Source organism: Nesoenas mayeri (assembly GCF_963082525.1).
Source record: "Nesoenas mayeri genome assembly, chromosome: 19".
NCBI classification, from domain to species: domain Eukaryota; kingdom Metazoa; phylum Chordata; class Aves; order Columbiformes; family Columbidae; genus Nesoenas; species Nesoenas mayeri.
The window spans coordinates 12,794,641-12,820,356 of record NC_137568.1 but is presented as its reverse complement, the minus strand read 5'-3'; the positions used below and the strand labels follow the sequence as shown (position 1 = coordinate 12,820,356).

At 52.9% G+C, this 25,716-nt stretch overlaps 1 protein-coding gene across 4 annotated transcripts in view; it reads right to left on the bottom strand.

Moving 5' to 3' along the window:
- ASPSCR1 (ASPSCR1 tether for SLC2A4, UBX domain containing) overlaps positions 1 to 23,788 on the bottom strand; it is a gene marked incomplete at its 5' end in the record, with an annotated part of 33,191 nt that extends 9,403 nt beyond the window's left edge. For 2 of the 4 annotated variants that reach the window (XM_080356474.1, XM_080356473.1), the window contains 12 exons: positions 2,560 to 2,612; positions 2,903 to 2,965; positions 3,842 to 3,908; positions 4,827 to 4,904; positions 7,277 to 7,420; positions 10,619 to 11,048; positions 11,855 to 11,928; positions 12,722 to 12,779; positions 18,056 to 18,156; positions 22,566 to 22,677; positions 23,561 to 23,616; positions 23,684 to 23,785. In XM_080356474.1, the coding sequence (XP_080212600.1) occupies positions 2,560 to 2,612; positions 2,903 to 2,965; positions 3,842 to 3,908; positions 4,827 to 4,904; positions 7,277 to 7,420; positions 10,619 to 11,048; positions 11,855 to 11,928; positions 12,722 to 12,779; positions 18,056 to 18,156; positions 22,566 to 22,677; positions 23,561 to 23,616; positions 23,684 to 23,785 (1,338 nt within the window). Of the gene's footprint in view, positions 1 to 2,559; positions 2,613 to 2,902; positions 2,966 to 3,841; positions 3,909 to 4,826; positions 4,905 to 7,276; positions 7,421 to 10,618; positions 11,049 to 11,854; positions 11,929 to 12,721; positions 12,780 to 18,055; positions 18,157 to 22,565; positions 22,678 to 23,560; positions 23,617 to 23,683 lie in introns of all 4 variants that reach the window. The other 2 variants (XM_080356476.1, XM_080356475.1) reach the window with 2 other exon arrangements.
- Positions 23,789 to 25,716: the final 1,928 nt, after the last annotated feature.

Here is a 25,716-nt window from a genome sequence, read left to right as displayed (position 1 = left end):
CTTCCTTGTGATTGCCTTTGCTTCCTCTGAGAGTCACTTTATTCCCGAATAACGAACACTCCAGAGGTGTACACAGCACCTGCAGCCTACCCAGATCTTGTCCGTTACCTCCATTCGGATGCGTATGAGAGCGTGAACAGATCGATAACGAGAATAACCCAGCAGGGCCGACACAACACGGCAGCTCCTGTTCGAGCAGCCAGAGCGACCCTGCACCTGGTTCTTCCCAGAGGAAAACGCCCCTTCGGCCCCGGCCGAGCACTCGGACCGAGCACAGGGGCCCGCCACGCAGGCGATACGATGGCACGGGACGCGCCGGGCTCGGGCACACGGGGGAGCGAAAGGGATTCGCCCCGGTCGCGGGGAACAAAGCGTCACCAAACCCTGCCCTGGCCGGGGATCGGCACCAGCCCAGCGGGGAAGAGCTCGGGCAGCCAGAACAGCACCACGAGCTCTCAGCGGGAATTGTTTCCTTCCTGTTTGATGCTTTATCCAAATAAAACACAGAATCATTCCTGCCGTAACAGCCCATCTTAAACAGAAAATAAAGAGTGCCAAAACCTGAAGCCCGTGAGATTCTAGAGGAAAATGTGGCATATGGGGTGGGGAAGAATATCACTTCCTACAGAGACACTGAAAAGAAGGCAGCACATTTCGCAGGGACACAGAGGCTGAGACAGGAAATCTGGGAGCACATCCCAGCCAAACCTCGGAGAAAGACAGAAACCCACCCGTTTTCTGCAGGAGACCTCTGCTGCCGAGAGCTGCGCAGACCACGCTCCGCAGTGATGGAAACGGCTTTCCAAAGAGCACGTCAGACAACGCGCGTGAAGGAGCTCTAGGTGAGGGGGGTGCTCAGGCGGGACAGCTTAGCACCACAGGACAGACAGACAGACAGAGGCAGAGAGGAGCACGTGTGCCGCGGCAGACCAGCCTGCGCTGGTCACGGCGCTGCGGCTGCTTCCCTCGCCTCACAAATGCTAACTAGTGCACAACATTTTTTATCTGCTGTTCCTCTGAATGTTTTCCAAATACATCATTACCAACACAAATACAGCCAGCTTCCCCTCTGTGGGATTTCTCAGAAATCTGAAGACAAGATTTGTCCTTTGCATCTCCCATCATGATCACCATGTGTGCCTCGAAACAGTGTTTTGGGTGGCAGATGTGGGCGACACGGCACGAGTTGCAGGAAGCCGGGAGACCTGCCTTCATACCCGGATGGCGACAGCTCCTGGCACAAAGACACAAAGCGCTTTCCACCGGTATTTTCATTATTAATCAAAACATACAAAATGGCTTTGGGAGGAGAGGCTGCTGCTCTCCCCGCTCAGGGTGACCTGGCGCCTCGGCACCAGACGGCCGGGCACGCCGGGCATGCCGCGGCCCGGCAGAAACGGAGCGCGGCAACTCCCGAACCGCAGCAGCAGGCAGGGCTGCGGCCCCCAGGGCGCCGGGACTCCTGAGGAAGCGAAACCTGTCACACGCGTGGCGACAGCACGAGGAGCTCCAGCACCAACAAAGCCGCCCCCAAAACTTCGAATTTCAGCAGACAGTTCCTAATGGGGTATCGGGGAGGGGGGAGACTTCCCGCTGTGAGCACAGAGATCCGCACTTTGCTTCCCTGAACAGTTTACAAGGAGCTGCACGCGTATCTCTTCCACATGTCCGGGTTAGGAAGTTGTGGAATCTGGAAAGCTCCATTACAAACACCATCAGAGACGTGCTAATCCCCACCTAATCCACCTGGAGTCCCTTTCTCCGTCCCTCTGTTCCCCCGGGGGCACCGAAGGAGAACTCCCAGGGCAGCCTGCTCGGCCCTCCACCCCACGAGTGACGCTGAGCGGTCGCCCTGCCAGCGCCGCCCAGCTCGGACGGACAGCGCGCGGTAAACGCGGCACGCGCGGGCAAAGTCACGGGCTAAATCACTTGGTCCGTCTCTCAACACGCGTGTGGTTTACACAGCCAAGAGCCTCTGGCCAGAGACTTCAAGACCACTTTGACATTTGCAAAACACCTCCGGGAATCTGGGTTTGAAAAACTAAATTTCAGCCTTTGAGAAAAGTTACACAGAGTCCGTATTCCCCAATGCACAAGCTGGCTCAAGGTGCATTCTCACGTAGTGACTGCCAAGGAAGTCAGATCCTTGTCTCTTACGGCCTCTAGCTCCTGCTGCAGAAATGGAAGAGTTACCTGCCCGAACCCAGTGTCACACCTCCTGCTACACTGGTCCACTACAGATACAGCGAACTCACACCAGCTCAGCTCTTGTAATCATGTTTAAGGTTAAATACAGCTCAGAGTCTGTAAAGCCCTGAGTGTATGTATGAAACAATGCGAACCCCCCAACCCTGCCACAACGTGCCAGCGCGTATTGTTGCACAAGGTGGACCTCTTCTGGTGAAGAGCTTGTGCTCCAAAGCACCTGGGTCCATGAGTCCTGCCTAAGAAGCCGACTGGGATCACTACATCACGCAGTTTATTTCAAAAGTAGCTAAAGCACAGGGCAGGTGAAGGGGAGCAGCAAGGCACAGAAGCACAGGGCACACGAGTCCTTACCTCAAAGAGTGTCAAACTTTCGTTGTTCAGGATGACTCTGGGAGGTGCAATAACTGAAGTTAAAAAACAAGTTACAAAACAGGACCACCCAGCAACAGAAACAACAAGTACAGCAGGTATGGGAGGGATCACTGCTCTCTGAAGAGCGAGATGCTCACCCTGCCCACGCAGCCTTCTGATGAGGCAGGAGCACAATGCGGGTAAGCGAGCAGCTTACACCCCCATGCACCCTGGGGCTGCATTTAGGGAAGGAATTCCTCCCCAGGTCATCACAAGATCCCATATGCACCACAGCTAGGAACAGACTGTGTAAAATAAGGTCAAATACCAACAGCACACTCACACAAGTAGAACGGCAAGTCGGCATCGGCAAGGTGGGCTCTTACAAAGTCTCTCAAAACGCCAACTGTGAAAAAAGGAGAGAGAGGTTTGCTGAATTACCTTTGTTTATTCAAATGCTGGGCAAAAGAAGCTAGCCTGTAACAGCAGAACTGCCCTATACAACGTCTGCGGATTGCCTTTTCCTCAAAGAACACTTACTATCGCAAATCTCTTGGAGGAGAAAAAGCCACAAGCAGCAACACTCAGACATGCTGGTCGCACAGCAAGACCTAAGGATGCCAGTGAAGTTCTCCCTAGGAAATCCAACGGCAGCTGTAAGGTTTGCAGAGCCCAGCCAGGTGGGACTTTGGTAACCAGGTGTTAGTTCTTGCTCCATACAGAAGTACCAAAAAACAAAAGTGCAGGTAACCAGCACTGCCAGTGGAGAGGAAGAGGGTCTCCATTAAGAGCCACCTGGTGCACAGTCCGACCGCCGTTTGTGAACTGACGGAGGCGGAAAGGTTCGTTCCATTGTTCTCATTATAGTAGGTAAAGCTTCTTTTTCTTCTTTCTGTGTTTTTGGCTTGTTTTGGATGAGGGGAAGTGGTGGTGGTGGTTCCTTCCTAAAACCTTTTAATCTCTAACACAGAGAAGTGTCCAAACTCATCTCAGTAACACACCATTTGGACACTCCTGAGCACAGTATTTTGACATCGAGTAGCGTGAGTGTCTCCATCAAGTAGTGCTGGAAATAAACTCCCCTTACCCAAGTGAATTACCCCAGACTTTTCTCATCCAGCCCAGGGGCCCTATGAGGATGGTGTAACCTGCTCCTGCTGCTTTTTCTGAGCAGCATGACTTCCCTGGACAGCAGAAAGCTGTGTCCAGAGCCGCCCTCTCGTCACGCACCTCGTCAATGATGCGCTGCAGCTGCGCAGACTGAAGTGGAAATCGCTCTTACCAGTCTCACTAGGGCGGAAGAACCCCTGTAGAACATGACGGTCTGGAAAATGGACTCTCAGCACCACCTACGGCAGAGGCAAAATACATGAGGTCAGTCGGTTTTGGCTGTTCCGTAACATCTGTCCTTGGCTTAGAATTTGTGAGCAAGTGGGTTTTTTCACTGGGAAGATTTGAGATATTTGCTCTAGAGGGGCAGAACGGCGCTCTGGCTGACGACTGCTGTGAGCTCCCAGAGGGCGCGGGCTGCCTGGCGCTGCAGGGCTGCGGGTGCTGAGCCGAGCAGGGCTGAGCCGAGCAGGGCTGAGCCGAGCAGGGCTGAGCCGAGCAGGGCTGCGGCGTGTGGCGCAGCCGTGCTGCCTCGGGGAGCGGGAGCTCCTGGTGCTGCGACGCGCTGGAGAAGACGTAAACAGCCACGCGTGGGCAGGTACAGACAGGGTATAGGTATCCTGAAGCGACCACAGCAACGGGAATCCTCCTGCCACACGTCTGAACTAACTCATACCACTCTCTTGCAGCATTACTCAGAAAGCACTTCACTTGGGAACTTAATATCTTTTTTCCAATAAATCACCTAAGACAAAAACTGAATTCAGATCGTATTTACAGAGTAAGATATCTCCAATCTGTGACATCACGTAACTTGTAATGCAATACGATCAAAATGTAAGAGTCTGCAGAGGAGAGGCAGATAGGAAAGCTCAGTCATATGAACTGCTGTGTGTACACCATCAGGGTTTCGAAACATCTAGGACAAAATAAAAGCAGCGACATTGCCTGCCGCTCAGCCACACCATCACAGGACAGCTGGTTTTACACGGCACGGCTGTTACGCTATTTCCACAAATTAACAGGGAGAGGAATTTGAAAAGTCTTCCTGAAAGGAGCTCGAGATCCTGTTGACCACAACTGGTTCCCAAAGCTACTCAAGCCCCGGGGCTGGACCGGCAGAGAGACTGGGGAGGAACACGGGGAACAAGGGCTACCTTCGGGTACCGCTCCAGCCTCTCCTTCAGCTGAGCCTCCCTCCACGACTTTGTCACCAGTGGAGCTTCTTCCAGGCGCTTCCTAGATACCGGGGAAAAGAGAAGCTGTCACTTTGCCATTTTGAGATGTATTTTTATTTTATTCAGGAAGTGAAAGGCCCGAGCGGGACTGATGAGAACTGCTCGGCTGCTCCGCGCGTCCCTCGCAGCGTTCTCCCCACCTCCTGGGGTTCCTGCCCCAAAGTCTCAGATATGGAGCTACTGAGCATCAGCAACAATACTGTATAAAATTACTTTTCTTGTACAAGTTTAAAACCAAGTTCACTAGAGCAGATGCCACAAAATATGCGAAGAAGAGCAGGGGAACATTCACTTAAACTACTCAAGAAAAGATGGACTTATTAATCCAATAAAACAGGGAGTAAAGTTGGATGCAATTACTCCAGGGAGGGCAAAGAGCTACTGAAGCGGAAAAACAATACGGGCACAATAAATTAATGGGTATTAATTAGCAAAAAGGAAGGAAAGCAAAAACGAGAGGTTTCAGATCATCCGAGAACTGGCTCCGTAGAGTGGTGTTTTAGGAGTAGCGGGTGCAAAAACACCTACCTGCATTTGAGATGAAACAAACTCAAGAAAACAATTACGTATTTTCCAGTAAGTAAATAAATAAGCTTAGATCCAACAGATCCCATGTCCAGCTTTAGCCCTTTTTCCTTGTTTGCACTTAGTTCTGAACAACCAGCTCACTAGGCTAGACTTTGGTGAAGCCTACACAGTTCACAGGACGTCTTTTAAGAATCAGCAAGGTGCCTCAGGACAGCTCTGGGGAAACCAGAGGCCTCGCACCACGATCCGAGACGCCCCGAAAGCGCCGCCTCCCAGCCTGAGGAGCAAACACCGAACCAACCCGCTCCCTTCCTCCTTTTGCACCAACACTCAGCCCTTCACCGAGCTGGAATTGAATTCTAATTGCATTTAAAGTATTGCATTGTATGTAGCTGCTTTCTGTTACAATTCACCAGCTGAGATCAGAAGCCAACTGGTGCCACTTCCATCTGTAATGTGCCTTTATTTTTATCCCTGGCTGTGAGGGCAAAAGCGATTACAAGCACTAGCAAATTTGGATATCAGGTCTCTTTTTGAGGGGGCTGTATTCCAGTAACCCCCAACCGAATGATCCTGCATCTGTACCACTAAATACTCCAGAGCCACAAGCGGCAGAGTAATTTTCGGGCCAGTCTGTGTACTCATGTGGATTTCAGTGGCCTGTGGGTAAAAAAAAATATCAGTTCTAAGTAAAAAGCTCAGCTCAGACTCGGTCAGTGTAAAGCAGGCTGTCCCCAGGCTTGGAGAACGCTTGTAATGTTTAACGGCATGCTGTGATCCACTTCAAACTAAATACAGTCATGAAACTATTTTATTTAAGGAGCATATAGACAGCAAAACGCTGTTATAATAGGGAGGCTAAGAGTACAGTAAAATCATGACTATTTGACAGCAAGCTACTTGAACAGCAAGGTGCATAGTTAGCTCAGTTTCCTACGCTTCTTCACACTCTTTATGTGTTCCAAACATCATCATGTCTTGCTTTCCAGCTAAGTTCGATTTTGCTTTGTTTCTCTTTCAGTAATGTCTCAGCGTTTGTCTTTTCTGATGAGGTCTAATAAGAGGTTAATTCTGTCGCTTAAAATACGGGGTGTTTCTTACGGGCTGAAGACGGCACCAGCTCGCGCTGGCGGGAGCTCCCGGCGCGAGGCCGGACCTCCGCGTCCCCCGCGCCGGCGGCACGGTCCCGGCTGCCCGCGCAGCTGCGGGGGCTCTGGGGTCGCGCTGGACGCGCCTGCGCGACCCGGGCTGGCGGGACGTGTCCTTGCCCACGGCAGGGGCTGAAACCACATGAAGGTCCCTTCCAACCCAAACCATTCTATGATTCTATTCATTTGTCCATCACAAGCTTCAAATTCCATCCACTTAATTCCTACTAGTCAATGTGAAGTCAGATAGCGGGAGGGAGGGAGGGAGGTGGGGTGTTAAGTGGCTTCAAATACCTCCCTGAAATGCAAAACACTGGAAGAAATCTTTCCCTGAATCCCTTCTCAGTGAGGGCCCGTCCCCGATTAGCTTGTGGTTCTCAATAAACTTGTCACCACGCAGGCACTGCAGACACTTCATGACGAAATCTTCAACATGCACATGAACCAGTTATCCATGCACCAACACTCAACTGGTTCACACAAAAACACGGGTTCTGTCACAGAAACAGGACATCGCCCTTCAACTCCATTGGCATAAAGGGCAGAGACTTCTAGTGCTGATCACTAATTTATGAATTGCACACCCAGTAACTTAGGTACAACCCTTCACCCAGCGACCGCAGCCAGCTCTGCGTGCGCAGTGGCACTCTGCCCAACAAAAGGAGACGGAGCAACCTCGGCCACCAGCAGAACTTGCCTCTCGCTCTGCAGCTGTGCCAAACGCTTCCGTACGTCGTCCACCGTGACTTCAAAAAACTCGTCAGGAAGCTCTTCTGGGCCAGCAGGAAGCGGTTCCAGCAGATCAGGGTGACACACCAGCGGCTCTCGTTCCACAAGCTGCAGAACAAAAACGAGCTTCCATAAGTTTTAAACACATTGCCTTGCTGTGACGCTCCTGAAAAAGTACAAGGACAGTATTTGCAACCTCATTGAGCGGCGTCAAATACACAAGAGGAAGTTACACCTATTGGCTCTTGAGCAACTCAAACTTATTAAATCAGAGAAATGTTTCAATGCACAAAGCCTGAAAACAAACGCAATAGTGCACTGCAGGCTACAGGCAGCCGCCAGCCTAACGCTGCTCTGGGCTCTGTGAGCAAGACCGATGCCCACTTCTCCTCCCCTTATTCCCCCATACATTCCTCCAATGCCCCAATGTTCTCCATCCATCCTACTGCTCGTCAGGCCCCTTGGGAACAGGAGTCTCCCTCAATTGTCAACAACGACAACACAAATTACAAGGCAACACTCACTCTGCTTGTGGGCACTAAAGGGTAATTTAAGAAATTAAAAGAGCGAGGTTGTGTGGGTGGGACCCTTGGCTGCTTTTAGAAAGTTGAGCGGGGTCAGCTCTAACTAGCGGGTGAAAGAGCCTGATTGCAGCTTTCGTGGGGCTCAGAATGCCCAGTGCTGCAGGAGCCATCCCGGGAAAGGGGCCACTGCACGGCAGCCCTGACCCCCCCCTGCACGGCAGCCCTGACCCCCCCCACTGCACGGCAGCCCTGACCCCCTCGTACTGTGCAGGGTGCCGGGACATGATGGAGAATCCCACTGTCTGCACCAGCACACCCTGCACCCACCCTCCAGCACCGGCTCTGAGGAGCGCTGCGGCGCTGCTCACCCCCAGCCCAGGCAGCAGGTACGCTGGGGAACACGTTTCACTGCAGGTGAAGCAGCGGCTACCACGCTCTCCCCAGCAGCGAACCCGCCCTGGAGACCCCGCTCCACCCAGCACCTCGGGGACCTCTAATCTCCTGGGAATCGGGTGTAACGTTACCTTCTAATAATTAATGTTCTAACATCAAAGTCAGCGAGCAGCTGTCTGTAAACCATCCTTAGCCCAAGAAAGGAAGGGACGCCGGCACAGATTTTATCCAGCCTCTCTCTTCAGCTTCAAAAACCACACACAGGCAAAGCATTAATGGGAAGATTCTTTTACAAAAATGGACCTTTGATGTTTAAAAATAATTTGTTTTGTTTTGAGGGGTTTTTTTCCTTGGTTCTGAAAAGGGACAAAAAGCAGATGCCATGTGGCTGCTCTGCTGCTGCTGCTGGGAGCTGAGCGGAGGATGGCAGGAATGGAGGAGGGAACAAAGTGCAATCAATCAGCAGCAAAAGCAGCAGAGATCAAAGGGCTCGAACGCAGCAGTCAGAATCACATGCTGTTTAACACAAGGGCAGAACCCCCGACAGAACCTGCAGCTGCTCCCAGAGCTGAGCGCTGGCTCCAGAAGGGCCACCGCGCGGTTTGAGCTGGACAACACGCAGCCACCAGTCCTCGGGCACCGCGCCCCAGCCGGCCCCAGCCGCACGGCCCCAGCCGCACGGCTCCACGCTGAGTCCCAGCCGGGCCCAGCCGCACGGCCCCAGCCGCACGGCTCCATGCTGAGTCCCAGCCGGGCCCAGCCGCACGGCCCCAGCCGCACGGCTCCACGCTGAGTCCCAGCCGGGCCCAGCCGCACGGCCCCAGCCGCACGGCTCCACGCTGAGCTGTAGCCCGTGAAGTGATAAAATGAGTTCTGTCTCGTCAGCCAGCACACAGAGAAGTGGTGAAGAAAAACACTGCAAACCTCGCGCTTCTTCCTTCCTTTTCAGACACAACTGAAACTCCTTTCCAAATTCCTCATAGGTGAGAGGGTGACTGAAATACCACATTAGACTGCACGGATCACCTGGCCTGCTCTTCAGTTCTCCACACACAGGGTCTGTTCCAAAAGGTTAAATAACAATGATTAGATGGACCCAAATGTGTTTCTAATATACTAAAACATTCACCACTGGGTTGGCAAGGCCTCTTTCTGCTGCATTGGTAACTGCTCCAGAGCGCTTCCAGGCCTGGATTCTCCTCCTAAACAATTCAGAAACTCACCAAGAATGAACTGTAACCGCAGAGAAGTCAACCAAGGTAGAACCCCATCATCCCCGTGGGAGCATGCACAGGGTCGTGCTGAGCTCCTTCTGGATCCAGCTCCTGCTGAACCTCCCAGGCAGCCCCGCCGCCACCCGCGGCTCCCGCTGCTCAGAGCCGCGGCCACGCGAGGCGCCGCCGCAGGACGCGCCGAGGAGCCGGAGACGACCACGGGAGCGCTGCACGCCAAACCAGCGCGAGCGACGGTGAGCGGGGAAGGGCCAGGCAAGGAGCGGCCGCAGAGAACCCCAGGCCTGAAACGCCCACTGCACAATGATATGGACTAAGTTACGAACGCAATGCCCCGTACCTCATTTTACACGGCTTGCCAGCCGTACGCGCCGTGCTGACGGTGTGAGATTCCATGCACGGCGCTCAAAGGCCGGCCCAGTACGGCACTGCGGCTCTGTAAGGCATTTCGCATTTTAACCAGTACAGTTTTACTTCAGAGACACCAACAATGAAGACAGATGTGCAATTTGTCTTTCTGGGAAAAGGGTCTGAGAGACACAGACTTCATTTTAAAAGCAGGATATTTTATACTAAGACAGAAAACACTTTTTTTATGCAAGCAGAAATAAAGAAGGAACAGGACAGATTTCTGCTTCACCTGCAACACTGCAAACATTAAGATTCCCAGTCCAGACCACTTTTTTCTGTTGTTTTTGTTTTTTTCAAATCTCAAACCAATCTCCACTCATCTTTAGCAAAACTACCCAGCAGACAGCAACATTGAGGAGACGGAGAAGCACCCAGGGCTGAGGTGACAAAGTGGGCACTTGTTAAATGAACCTGCACGGAGCCTGAGCTGCTCCTGGACTGTGGTTTTAACGCAGCTGTGCTGCCCCCTCGGCGCCACCCACCGAGGGCGCCCCAGGGCTCAGAGCTTTGCTCGCCTCTGGACAGCAAATTCTTTAACTCCCATCCGTCATATTTCCCGTAGTAAACTGTCCAAAATGCAATACTGCCTCACGGAACAATTGGCAGAGCTGCAGGTCCCTGAGGCATCTGACCCTACGTTATGGGGGAAAAGTCTTCAATATGAAAACATCTTCTTCCTTGTAGGAACTCAGCCTCAGGCGAGGCAGGATAAAAAAAGCCCTCATTGCAAACAGACTTTCCCTTACCTGTTCTTGCTCCTTTTGCAGTTCTTGGCTGTTCTTAGACTTCTTTGGCTTAGAAGGGCCTCCAGGGCTGGAGAAAGTTGTTGGCAGCTTTGACGATGGCGCATCTAACCCATCAGCTACAGTAGAGCTCCCCAGGCGCTGCCCGTCTCCAGAGAAGGGGACGAACGGGGCAGACTCCGGCTGCGAGGAAGGCTGCAGTTCCTCCAGGCTGCCATGGGGTTTTTCAGCCAAGCCTTGCTCGTCCGTGCAGCTGTTCAAAGACACGGCCACGTCCCCGAGCGCCGAGTCCTGCGGGAACGCGTTTGCTGGAGGCAGAGGCGCATCCGCAGCTCCTTCGGCAGCGCCCAGCGCCGCCGCCGGCTCGTCACGCTGCTCCGCGGCGCCCGCGGCCTCCTCCCCGCCGGGAGAAGGGCATTTCTTCATGACGACTCTTGGAGAAGACAACAGAAGAGATAAAACCAAAGTTAGTTACCCTAACAGCACTGCCCTCCCCATTTTCAATGTGACCATGACACAAAGAAGACAGCGACACTCAAATATACCCCTAATTTGATTATTTGCTTCTTCCAGACACCCCAGTTGCTCTGAAATTAAGGGTGGGGGTTGGGTGTCTGTGCAAACACACTGAACAGGAACTACCCGCTTCCTACAAAGAAAACTGCCATCCGCAGAAACCAGCAGGCAGCTGCAGAGCACAGCTCCGAGTGCCCTGCGCGCCCTGCACGGAGCCGGCCGCGGTCACGGAGTCAGCCGTGCTCATGGAGCCGGCCGCCGTCATGGAGCCGGCCGTGGAGCTGGCCACGGTCACGGAGCCGGCCGCGGGTCACGGAGTGGGCGTCACCATCCCCATCTCGCCCTCTGAGCAGGCAGCAGGCGTTTAATGCCCGAAATGCAAAGCAGGGAAGAACAAAGCGGGAGGTGATTGTCCACACGGACTCTTCATTTTGAATTGTCTGTTTCGCTCACGGGAGAATTAAAAAAAAAAAAGAAAAGAAAGAAAGAAGCAAACAAGCCCCTTTAATGTGCACATGAGTGGCCAGTGCCAGCAGCTGCAGCTGTGGGAAGCACATCTGGGCAGCAGTTTCAGATAAACAGGCAAATGCAATAATTACTGTGTGCTGCAATGTTTGCCTTTTTGAACTTTTTTCGTGCCTTATTTTTTGGTATTTGAAACAAAACAAATTCACTACCGGAGTGGAAAGGAAAAACAAGAGTCCAAAGTTCGCTGCTCCCAACCTGATGATGGCGCTGCCCCCGGTCAGGCCAAGCGACCTCAGCGTCGTCTTCTCCAGGGCAGCTCTTCCTGATATCTGCAACGAAAACAGAGCAGAGCAATGATGGCAACTGCCTCCTGCAGAGCGTCTGAAGTGCTGTCTGCAAAGAAGCCTGGATCAAAACAAACACCACGCAGCACCAGAAACAGCTCAAAACACAAGCCCTCTGCAGCTGGAAATGAGACCTGGACCCACCTCTATTCACCTGTACTGCTTTACAAATTAACTGATTACATGACCTCAAGGGAGGATGACCGACAGATATTGCCCCCAGATCGGATTCAACCTCAGCAAAGCGCTATGTCTGTGTCAGAAGCGAAACCACAGGCAGCGTCTCGGAGCTGAAAGCCCGTGACCCCCCCCGCACCTCCCGCCTGCCCGCAGCGACCCCGCGGGGTAAAGACGGTCTGTCCACGGGGGTCAGCGGGAAGCGGGGGGGACGGCCTGGGAGAGCAAATTCCATAATACGCACATACAAAATATTAAACAAAACATTAATAGCGAAAGATCAAAACACAGAGAAAAGCAAATATTTATTAAAATGAAACCACTGTTTTGACTCTGGCTTTAAAAGAAGTTGGAAAGAAAAACACAAACAGATCATTGAGCTCATTTTATGGACTCGGAGGCCTAACCGGCCCAGGGTTACGTTCCAAAAGAGCTTTTTTCCATGCAGACACGTCATCCTTTGAAAAGACCAACATTTTTCTACTTCCCCTCTCAAGAAAGTTCAAAAGAAACACTTTCCAGGTTGGAAAACAGAGCTGAGTTTTTCTTATTTTTTCGGGACAGAAGGAAAAAAGACAGTTAAGAGGACTCGCTGACTTACCTCATCTCGCATGTAAACACAGACCGGAGAGAATTCGCCGTGCTGTTCCATAAACTGCCTGCAATAAAGAGCAAAACACTGCAGCATCTGTGGAACAGTCCGCCCCTCCAAAGCCCGCGCCGAGCACGGCACGAGGTGAAGTCACCCCGCACACCCCGCACCCTCCTCCAGCAACAGCCGTCGCAGTTACAGATCAGCATCAGACACCAGGGACAGAATCCGCTGCAACGCGTTCACTGTTCCTTAAACACGGCCCCAAAGTTTAAAAACAGAGGAGAATTCAGTAAAGTTACTTGTGAAACGAGTTGAGCTTCCTCGATAAATCTGAGTACATCGTTCTCCACGTGCCTCAGCACCCGATCTGGAACGTGACTTAATGATGCTCGCTCCGCTCAATCCCTTATCTAAATTAAATAGTTTATCACAGTTTGGACTGTACTTCCCCTGGGGACAGGTCACTTTCTTTCCATGTATGCATAGCAACAAACAGAATTAAATACTGCTCTAAAGCAAATAATCTGAGGACAAAGAATTCGCCTGTCTTAGTATCAGCCAAATTAAAAAAAGGAAAGGAAGAAACAGCAGAAACTTTCAGATTCTGGAGACCAGGGCCAAAACGAAGCCAACGTAGCAGGGGAAACTCCAAAACAAAAGGTGAGAAAGTTGAACCAAGATATTCCCATGAACACAATGAAAGCTGATGAGATTTATCCTGCTCCAGAATGCTCCGGTAGCTCTCGTTAGCACGTTCTGCCCTGAGCTCGCTGTCGCTGCTGCACCGGGACAGCCCGCGGTGACACGCTGTACGAACCAGCAGCAACAGCTGTTTTGTCGTCAAAAGCAAAGCAGCTGAAGTTCTTCCTCACGGGAAACCGCCTTGGTCTGAGTGCTCTCTGCAGCCCAGGCTCAGGGAAACGGCGTCTCCCCGTTCCCCCCACAGGAAACAACCGCCCGTCCCCGTGGGTGACCTGACGAGAAACCACCTCTGCAAAGCAGCCCGTGAAACACGCGACAGCGCCGAGCGGCAACACATCCCGCGGCCTCTCCAACGCACCCCGCGCGATGAACAACCCGCGGGACCCCGGCAGCCTGGAAGAAAGTCCAGTGTCTTCTGCTGGAAATTAGGAGTTTCAGGAAGATATTTCTACTTCAATCATTTCTGTGCATTGTCTGAGATTCTGCAGTGGCAGTCACAGCCACACATTCTCCTAAACACACTCACAAAACATTCAACTTGGTGTCCAAGTGTCACAAAATTTAAGCAGGAACTCAGAGTAGAAAATGAAAGGAAATAGTCTTAAAGTTCCAGGAAAATTCATCAAGGACATGTACATTTAGGCTCAAAACTCAGCTTCAATGAAATAGCTGGAACCAGAAGTCACTCAGGATTGAGAGATCCACCTGGAAAATCAAGATCCCCCATCCTTGGGTCATCCCCAAGAGCGAGAGTACATCAAAGAGCTCCAGGATGCGGGGAGCAAGCCCTGTAAGCACAGACGAGAACTGAGACTTCCGGGCGGTTTAATTGTAGCAGCCTATTTCCCATCTTGATATAAAGGTTGAAACTAAAGCCTTTTTAAATAAAGCTGGCAACAGCATGGTGATACGGGACAAGGTGAGTCACAATGAGACTGGGAAGCTCCATTGGAGTTAGCAAATCCAGAGCAACCTGTAAAACCAGTCCTGAGGGTCAGGTCTGGCTTAGGGAATCGGGGGGCTGAGATCTACTTCCAGACCAGCTGCAACAGATCCCCAGGGCTGGCAGTCCCGAGACACCGTTCCCGCAGGACTTCCTCCCGGCGCTCGCTAAACTCTGTTCTGCGGAAAGCAGACACCCCCGAGCATCCAAACTACTACATTCACGTTCAGATTATGAAACACAGTTAACCTCCATACTCAAGATGAACAACCAAAACAGCACTAGAATAGGTCTGTCGTCAGTTGCAGTTCTGTGATCAGTTGTCCCCTGTCAAGGACAGAAAGTCGCACACAATGCTCTACAGGAACAGAGAGATTAAGTTCGTAACACAGAATGAGCATCATCTGGTGATCCCAGACCCAGGCTCCAACCTCCCTCACTCCTTTCCCAGCAATAACCCAGTCAGCTCCTGAGGCCAGCACCAGCGACACCCTGCCTCGTTACAGCGGCTGTCAACGAGGAGGATCAGCTCCATCCTGCAGCAACCCTGGACAACAGCGCACAAGAGACGCAGCGCTGCCGAACACGGAGGAAACAGCACGGAATCACAGGACAGACAGACGAAACAGCCCGGAGGAACAAAGGCTTGAACCTGAAGCTGTCGGTCAGGAAAGGCGGATAATCGCCATTCAGGAGAAGCCAAGGCACAACGTAACACAGACCCACAGCAGAGGAAACCAGTCTGACTTACACAACCTGGTTTCACTCATCTTTACAAAACTGCTTTGTCAATTCAAGCAATTCTCCGGATTGAAGAACCTTCTAAAATGTATGGAAAATATCTGAACTTAATGAATGATACCACAAAGGTAGCAAAGAGTCACAGCCATTGTCAAAACTGCCTCCAGGCACTTCTGCGCAGGACAGCCCGCAGCGCGGCCGCAGCTGCGCGGGGCGGCGGGAGGAGGCGGCAGCTCCCCGGGCCGGCCGTGCCCGCACAGCCCTGCAGGACGGGCTCCGCGCAAAGGTCGCCCAGAGACTGATTTCTGTCTGACTCCTGGAAGCCGGCACGCTCCTCCTCCAGCTGTTAATCCATGACATACATTCACTGCGGCAAGCACACACATCAAACACACTGTCCTTTCTTTGATGTGCTGTTCCTCAGAAGGGGAACGGCAAGCAGATTAGATTCCTTCATGTAGCGATCTGACAGGGCCTGTAAACATCTTGTGCAAGGGCTGCCGCACGCTGAGAGGAGGAGCAGCCTTACAATAGCTTCCAGACCTTCTTCAGACCCAATTAGCCACGATGGATGCTGGAAACCCGGGGGAAATTCCAGTGGATTTAGAATACTTCCCCTCACGCACTCAGGGCAGCAGAGCATTCCAGGAAACCGCCTCCCGTTGGAAAGTCAAAGGAAGGATTCAGCAACGTCAACAACTACCTGACTAGTTGGTCAACTGAGTCAATACACGCTGAAAAGGGGCACAGCCCATGAAGTCTATATGGACAGCTATAGATTCAGCTTCTTCTGGGATTAAGTCACACACTGCGTGTTTGCTGCTTGTTGAACTCAACCAGAGCTTTGCGAAAGTCCATCCAAACCTTTGAGTTCAGCTTCCAGAGGGCAGAAAAGAACAGCTGTGTCTTATGAACTGACATTAATAATGCTTAGCACACTGTAGCAGTTAGGATATTAAAAAGAGCAGCATGGACACTATTAGTATTACAATAACCTGTAACAAATAAAACCACTCCAAAGGAGCAAAATTATATAAAAAGCTAAAAATTTAAACCAAAGAAATAACTATCCAATGTGCAAGAAAGCCACATAAAGGCTATTTGTCACTGTCCATAATTACCGCTCCCCCCAGCCCAGCAGTTCCCGGACTGCAACGGGCACTCCTCTCCTCCCAGAGGGACCCAGTGCACAGCACGGCACCATGTACGGCTCGATGATCCAAAACGCTGAGTAGAAAAACTGCCTTACACCCTTCCTACCCCCCTGCCGCCTCCTCCTTCGGGCCCTTGTTTCCAGACTCGCTGCACTTCCGCTCGCAACTGCTTGTGAAAGACAACGCTTCACCGGGTTCGGAAACCTCCCTACCTGCAAGGTTATTGTTGGCAAAATAGTAATTCTAAGCTGAATCGGCTACATAAGCCAAGTCCTCGCAAAGCTGCACAAGCGACGTGAGGGGAGCTGGACACGAGGGCACTGAGGGTTCCGTCCCCGCGGCTGCACAGAGACGCCTCCAACCCAAACTCCCTCCCTTGGGCCAGCACCAGTCACTGCTCCGGCTCGCCACGGGCCAGCCAGGGAGCCGCGCTGCGCTGAGCCGGCACAAAACTAACAGCGCAGCACTGGGGGGCGGGAAGGACCAGCGCCGTCACCCTGGACACAGCTCCAGAGCAGCTCCAGACACAGCTCACGGTGCAGCCCCCACCAGGCAACGCCAGGCCAGGGCACCACGTCAGCCGCAGTGGAGAACAAGCAGCTTCAAACTTCAGTTACAGTGATTTATGCTAGTACATGCCAGTCTAGTACCAGCACATACCCGCAACCAGACACTACAGCCCAGCTAACGGGTGACAATCCATCATTTTGTATCCTGTGACTGCAGCCTAAAAGGCTGAGCTTACCGGATGCTCCTGCAGCATCAGCCCTGCTGCTGACCGCTCACTTCCAGCACCAGAGCCTCGGAGACTTCACAAGCTTTGACACAGAGAGCCAATGTCCCTCTAGACCACTACTTAATTAGTTGAGAAATTAACAAAAAATGGTTCCAATTTGCACAATACTATAGCACAGCATCCGTACAGATGAGCAGGAGATTCAACTGCAACAGCGCAACTAGCAGAAGGTGAGTAATGTAAGAGAAAGAACAAGCTAGAAACACAGGACCTGAAAAAAGGCATTTTAGCAAGAGAAAAGTAAAGCCAACTACAACAGAAAGAACAGAAATCTGAACATCCTGTTCAGAACAGAACGGCTGTCGCAGCTTCACGGCTTCCGCTTCAAGCCGTGGCAAAAATAAAGGAACTGTCCCTGAAGAAAAGTTTATCAGCTGACATTTCAAAACAATATGGTATTTTTAAGGCAAAACTAAAGACAAAAGAAAGCACTGAATGTAGACCGGACTGTAATAAGATTTCTGATCCATTCATATATTCAATAAAGGTAAGACCATAAATCCTGCCATTTAAACAGGATCTAATCAGCCCTTTGAAGATTCCACACTGGCCTGCTGAGAGCTCCGGTTCTCCCTGAAGAGCCTGCACGCCCACCAGCCTCAAGAGCAACCGCAACTCGCTGAAGAACCCGCTCGACCACGTGGAGCCAGAGCACAGGAACACCGCGATGGAGGTAATGTGGCCGCCGCCGCAGCTCGGGCCGCGAGCCGGTGCCAAACACACCCGCGCAAGACAGGTACGGCCGCTACAGCTGCCGCCCAGCCGCTGCCAGCCGGGGCCTGAACCAGGAGTGCTGCCCCAGGATTAAAAAACAGTATGACAATTATGGAGCAGCAAACCTGAAAAAGCAAGGAAAGGCAAACATCTGTGTTGTAAAGGAAAAGCCAACATCAGACAAACGCAAATGCCACAAATCTGCAGGATCTAGCTGGATCACTGCTAACAACCAATTTCTGGCATGCAGAGATCCACCCAAACAAGTATTTCCTCACTGCACTGCTCACCTGATCTCTGCAAAATGGCTGAGAAGTTCCCACAAAGTCTGCTGGCAGAAAAAGCTGTCCTGCAAACGGGAGCCATCGTCTAACTGCAGCGCGATCCGAACCTGCGGGAAAACACACTTCATCAGTTTGGGGTTTTTTTTGTCTTTTTTCTCCGCAGTGACTTTTTCAACACTTCAGTGATCTCTCTACCCAAAAAACCATAACTTCCTTCTAAACACTTGCTGCAAGGGATTACATTAGCTAAAAATGCAGAGTATCCAAATTCTTATTTTAGAAGTTAATATTTAGAATAGTTCTATTCTGATACGCATACAAGTATTATATATTAAAATCTTAGGAGTGACAGTGTCATAATCCTACCACAGTCCCGGTAGACAATGCCCGCTGCTCTCCCCTCCCCCACCAGGCCTGTCATTTTGTCACAGACGCTTATCAAGCACGACGGCCCCTTGTTGAATCCATGCTGGCTACTCCTGACGACCTTCCTGCCATTCCTGTGCCTGGAAATGGTTTCCAGGACGAGCTGCTGCATCAGCGTCCCAGGGATGAAGCGAGACTGATCCACCTGCAGCTCCCTGCGTCCCCCTGGCCCTTCCCGAAGACGGGGTGACATCCGCCTCCCTCCAGTGCTCAGGTACTTCCCCAGCCGCCCCGATCGGTCAGACCATCGGAGCAGCCCTGCAGCGCATCTGACAGCTCCCTCGTGCCTCCCCCAGGGCCCGTGGACCTGCACGTGTTCAGTGTGCTCAAGAGTTCCCCAGCCTGCTCACCTCCCACCTCCCACCGAGGGTACGAGGTCCTTGCTCCACACTCTCCCGCTGCCCTCTGGGCCCTGCGATTCCCAAAGGCTGATTTTGCTACTAAAGACCAAGGCAAACAAGGCGTTCAGCCTTTTCCATGTCCTGCATAACCGAGGGCCCCGTCTCACCCAGGCAATGGGCCCACATTTTTCCCAATGTTCCTTTGTCACCTATGTACTTAGAGACCTTCTTGTTGCCTTTGACATCCCTGGCTAGATTCAGCTCCAGCTGGGATCAATTCCCAACCCCACTCCAGACGCTCGAGGTGTCTCCATCCCGCCCGGGTCCCCGCGCTCTGTGGCCTCCTCCCTGTCCCCGTCCCCGTCCGCCACGCGGCCGCCCCGGCGCTCCCGCCTGGCTGCCGTGCGCCGGCAGGGCGGCTCCAGCGCGGAGAACGCGATCCTCGAGCACGGACCGGCTCTCCCGGCTCCTCTTCCCTGCCGTCTCCTCAGCTGAAGCACGTTCAGATAAGGGCCCATGCAAGCATCCCAAATAACGTGTCACCATGAGCAACTGAGATGTTCTGTCTTACACCAGCTGAAACTTCACAGCAAGGGTCTCCACAGCTATATAAAATGAATTCCACTAACCCAGACGGGATTGATGCAGCTGCATAAACTATAACCCAGAGCTCTGTTGACTTAAGTATTGATTTACAGAACAACTTCCCTGAGGCAGAACAAACAGTATGTTTGCACATCCACACAGAGAACCAACAAACACCGTGCAAACCTATCGGTGAGTTACTGGAGACCTAACCAACTCCTGTCAGTCCAAAGAGATCACACGTGCAACTTGCAACTCACTAACGCTTCCTGAGCACAAAACTCCGACATACAGTTTAAGAGCAAATTTATCAAAAATCTCAAAAATAATTCTGGACACTAAGTTATCAAGTTGCCAAAAGCCTGCAGGAAAAGGCAAAGGACAGCTGGCTGCCCGCCCTGGCAGACCTCGTCCAACACGGAATGTGGACGCACGTTCATCCGCAGGTATTCGTGCAGATCCTACATATTCTTCAGAGAGCGCTACAAAAATAACAACCAAAAAGAGATCCAAGGCATTTCTAAAATGGACACACTGAGGACAGCCCTGAAGAACTTCAAACCCCTTATGGTGCCAAGGGAAAGATCTAGCAGCTGACCAAGAGATGAAGAACAGCAGAGCACCTCAGGCGCTACCTGCACCTCTTAGAGACTATTCACCTTGCTTTCTCAAAACGCGGAACTCTGAGTTTCCTCAGTTAGCTCTGTGAGAGTGCGCGAGAGAGGCGGGAAGAACCGGACACCACGCGCTCCGGCAATCGACCGTGATCTCCGGGGGAACTAGCGTGTCGTCTGCCTCGGCTCCCGCCAGTCCCGCGGGGCTGCGTGCGCCGCTCCGCTGGAGACGGCAGCTCTTCTACACAACGGAAACAGCGGCGGCGTCAAGAACCAGCCAACAGAACGGAGCCATTCCGTCCCACCACGAACACAACCTCCCGGTTTCTCTGGTGCTGGAGACAAGACTCGGATGACTCCGAGCAACAGCAGGGCGATGACAGCTGACATCACCATTCTACACGAATCCAGCCCAGAAATCCAAACTACCAGTTGCATCAGTTTTTGGGAACAGTTCAAAGCTGAGCGTGTCACGAAAGTCCTATTCAGTCAATTAGAGAAGTCTTTTTAAAAATCCCAGGCTCTATATGAAATAACAGACCAATGCCAACTGCCTTCTAGGTTTACAAACATACAAACAAAAGGCTAACAACACTGACACTAGGACTGTGCTGATGGTACCCCTAGATCACCTGCCATCACAAGGGGAATTTGTTCATTTTTCACCGAAGAACTGACTTACAGCAATCAATGATTTCTACATGTGAAATATGCTATTTTAAAAACTCCAGATTTGCCGAACAAACTCATGGTTTATCAAAACGGGTGTTCCGTTCCGGGGCAGCCGCTGCCAGCACAGCGCAGGGAACACGCCCGCTGCCCGCGCCGCCGCGCGGAGCCGAGGCAGCCGGGGCAGCGCCCCCCAGCAGCCAGCCCGCGCCCCCGCGGCCGCAGGGCAGCAACCGCACCAGGACACGGATTACCTGCCTGTACTAAACTCCTGCAACACAACGCTAACTCTCTGTGGCTGGGAATTAGTTCGGTCAATTGTATTTTGTACACAGTATTTTCTTATACTGTCTGTAAAATTCTTCCAAGTGAGATCTGTTTCTCGTGATGGAACAGCAACTCTGCTTAGACTGCGCCCCTCACAAGCATATTTGCTACATCATCTCAACTCCATAAAATAGCAACGAGCAAGGGAAGCTTCACTTCTGTAGGTTCTTCTGTTGAAATACAACTGAACAGGAACAACACAAACTTCCATCAGCTCTTCTCTTCTGTGATCTAACGTAGTGATTCCGCGTTACAGCCCCTCTCCGATGGTCCCTCTCACCCTTTCTGATATGCTGCAAATATCTTCTTGGGGAAAAAAAAAATACATACAATCCCTGTTTACCTTCAGTACAATCCCTCCCAAACGGGATGCAAACGTCAGATAAAGTCAACACTTTACCATTTTAACAGAAACATCTTCCTCTGTAAGGCAAACTCCACGCCATCACAACCTTTTTCACTGAAAACGTTAAGCAGATGCTACTCGTTTGTGGTATTTTTTTAACTAAACACATCATTTGGAGCACAAATTTCTTTCTACCGCAAAGTCAGGAAGAAAACATTCGTGCCAAAACAAAGCACACGGAGGTTTTACAGAAAAAGCCATGGACACCAGTGAACCCCATAACCTGGCCGCACACCCACGGTGAACTACAGCAGAGACCCCCAAACCTCCCCACACTACAAAGTTCACTTTTCAATGCATGTGTCAGTTTATCTTTGTGGCAGCTCAGGCGACTGTTCACAACAACGTACCATTAACACAACTTGGCAGACGGAGAGCAAGAGATTAGCACTAACGGACCCAAAACTTTCACAAAAATTGAGAAAGTGCATACGGGGAAGTCAGTGAGGAGAGAAACGACTGTTAGTGATACACAAATTTTCATTTCCAGGCTACCTAAATAAGATTATACATCATTTTTGCCACATAAAATGTATATGCTCATTAACACCTATGCATTGTTTTTAAAACTATGCCTCCAGCTGTTACAACGTGCATAAAAGGTTTTTAAATCTCCTAAACGCGACAATAATTCCTAAGACCAGGGCATCTGTAAGCCCGGTGCAAAGTACACTACACAGGGGCACTCAGGAACTGCTAACGCAGCACACGTGACAAAAACTCCAAAGCTGTGTAACACACCGGGAACAGCAATACTGGGGAAGAAGAGAGTCCTGTAAGAACTGGAAATTATAGTCAAAATCCATAGGCAGACAACAGGAACTGAAATAGGAATCAGGACAGGGAACCGAGTTGGTAGCTCAACTGCTGATCAAAGCCATCAATGATGTTTAACTTCTTACGCAGCCGTGACCAGCAGCTTTCCGGCTGCCTGTCCTGCAGCACACCGCGCCAGCTGCGGCATCACGCAACAGCAAGGACTGCAGGCTACTAAGTGAGCGTTCTGCACCACACCTCAGCCAGCCTGTGTGGCCTTCCCCTCCGGCACAGGCCATGCCTGACCCGCTGCGGCGCCTTCGACCTGACCAGATCACACCCAGCAAGGCTGAGAACGGAACAAATCGGGCCACGCTGCGAAATGAACGTACCGTGCTGCCGGCGCCCGCTCCCCCGGAGACCGGCACCATCTCCAGCTTGGCATTGTTGGGCAGCCTGGCAAACCTCCACTGCAACGAGAGATCCAACACGCTCCGCTGGAACCTGAGGAAGAACACAGCCCATGGAGGCACCGGGAACCGCCCTGTGCCACCCGCAGATCGCTCCAGAGACCGGCAACACCGCCGAGTCCAGCACTGAGCAAGAGAAGGCCGAGCAGAGGCCATAGAGCATGATTCAATGATGCACAACTGGTAACTCAGAAAAGAATCGCTAAAAAGAAATCATTCTGCATCCCAAAAAAGCTGCAGTCTGCAGAGGTCACAGAAAAAGAATTTCTCAAATATATGTTCCTTCTCAGGCTTTAAGAGATAAACAGCAACTGAGCACATACACAGCTCTGGTGTTCACTTTTAAATAAAAATGTACTTTTTCTCTGCTTTTTTTCTTAATTGCCACTCCGACAAACAAACTCCTGGTTGCGTTACTGCAGGAGCGGGGAGGAGAGCCCTGCGGGCCGGCAGACACGCGGGCGCGGGGGGGCAGCTTCGTGGATGTCACACACAGACTCAGCATCGGCCCGAACGCGAAGGGAACTCGGCCCGGGGCGCCGGGAGACCGGGGACACACCGAGCCCCGCGGGACGCGCGCCCGCGGCCCGGCGGCTGTGACAGGGGCTGAAGGCACGACTGCCCCGGGCGGCCGGCTCCGGGGCCCGGGCCCCTCGGACACCCACCCGCCACACGCACGCTGCCCGTGCCCCGGCCCGGCCGCGCCCGCTGCGGGAGGGGCCACGGGGCCCACGGGCGGGCAGCGCCACGGCGTCCGCCGCGCCCGGGGCTGGGGCGGCCCTGGGGCCGCGGGCACCGGCAGCGCCGGGAGCAGCCGCGGGCGGGCCAGGCGGGGCCTCTCCCGGCGCCGTGTCCAGCCGGGCCCACACACGGGCCGGGCCGCCCGCGGGGCGGAGGCGTCCGGCGGTGAGACTCACTTGAGGCCGTACTCGGCGGGGCTGCCGCCCTGCTTCCTGCAGACCTCCTCGAGGATCTGCGGAGAGAACACCGGCGTTAGGGCCGCCCGCCGCGCCGCCGCGCCGCCGCCGCCCCGGACCCACCTGCAGCAGCACCGTGCCGGGCCCCACCCGCACCGTGACCCGCCGCCCGCTGGGGGCCAGCACCGACACGGCGGCGCCCCCCCCGCCCGCCGCCGCCGCCATCTTCCCTCCCGCGCGGCGGGGCGGAGCCGGGCCCGGGGCCGGCCCTGGTGCAGCCCGCGCCCCGCCCCGCCGCGCGGGGCCCGGGCCTGGGCGCGCGGGGCGCTCGCGGCGGCGCGGGAGCCGCGTGGCGGGAACAGCCGCTGGCCGCGGGGCGGGAGCAGCACCGGGGACGCGCCCGAGGCGGCTGCGGGACCGGCCCCGTGGAGCAGCCGCCGGCTCTTTCCGTTGGGCTCCGTGTGTGGTGCTCGCTCACCTGACCCGTGCGGAGGTGACCCGGGTTTACTCGTTGTGCCCGCGCGGTGGTTCCGCAGCGCCCCGCGGAGCGCGGGCCCCGGCCGGGCTGCGGCCGCAGCCAGGAGTCGCTCCGCAGGTGGGCGCTTTGCCGCCGCACCGGGCGCGGTGGCAGCGGGTAACCCGGAACGCGCCCGCGGGCGCACGGGCGGTGCTCCTTGGGAACGTGCGAACGCCACCGCCACACCGCCCGCCCGCGCGGGCAGCTCGCGCCCGGCCCGCGGCCCCCGCGGCCCCTCAGACGTCGCTTCTCGCCACAACAAAGGAGCGTTCCCCGGGCACCTCTCGCTGAGCGCCGCACACTCGGCCGCCCCGACGGCGGCGGCAGCTGCCGGGCGAACGTTCACTCATTACAACACTTCTCAGGGACTTCATCCGACCGAGGAGCTTCCTCGTCAGCCTCAGGACCGCTTTTTCAGGGACAAAGGCATTCTCAGAGATTCAACTGCAGTCTGTTTTGTTTGCTATCATAAGAAACTTACTTTGGGTAACCACTGGAATTTATTTAGCCTAAGTTGTTACCACATGCCAAATATTTTCTCTACTTCTTCTATATTTATCATATATGTTAAGCTTAAGTCCCCAGCACCACCCCCAGTGCCCACAAAAATGTCTGCTTTGCTTGGCTCACAAGGGAAAAAGATCCTTTTAAGGAAAGACACTTTTGTAAAGATAACACGTGCTTGTTTTTTACCATATCGGCGTGTGCGAGAAGGGAGAAAAAGAAGAGGATGGGAATTCTAATGATGGAGAAACATCCCCTCACTTACACGTGTGGATTCCTGAACCCACACAACAGCACAGCTGCTCAATAAGATGTAGCTATAGTAATAAAAGATTTCTGGGTGTATAGTGCATTGTTTAAAAACAGAACTTAGAATGTCTTTACATTTGTTCACTCCTTTGGGAAGTATTGTCACATCGCTCATACAGCTGCAGTGTTCAGGACACTTGTGTCCCAGTCCATGTCTGTAATTCCTAAACACATTTAAATGGTTCCAGCCGGTGGACGTTACTTTCAGAGCTGGGATGGACAAGGGATTTGTATGTACAGCCAACTGCATGTACAACCACAGAAAGGCTGATGAACAACTTGTCTGTCCGTATCAGCTGAATGACTTTCAATCGTATGTCAATATCCTGTAAGTCTCTGTGTGCAGTTTTTTTCTTACTATTTTAGCTCAGCAGCTACAGAACTTCGTGAATATACTAATGAGAGCTCTATATGGAGGTGTTACCACTTTCCTCCTTCTGCTTGTCAGTTCTCCGCTTATATAGCGAAGAACCTTGTCCATACTCTGAGGAGGTCGTGGATTCCCATCCTCTCGAGGATGCTCTTTTCGAGCATCGTAACCAGAACGGCGGCACCGGCCCCCCCGCGGCGATGGGAACGCGGCCTCCAATGGCAACAGGAACAGCAGCAGAGCAGGGTGCTCTGCGATTATGCTTTCCCCAGTATCAGCTGCCAGTTTTCACCCATCTGCATCTTCTAGACTTCCCGAGTCAGAGGTTGTGTCTTTACGTCTGATCTTATCTGATGCATTTCTCTTGCATCAACTTGCCCAGCTGTGCTTTGACCCCATCGAAGCTTTTGGCACCCACACGACCACGGGGAAATGGATGCCGCAGTTAAACTGTGC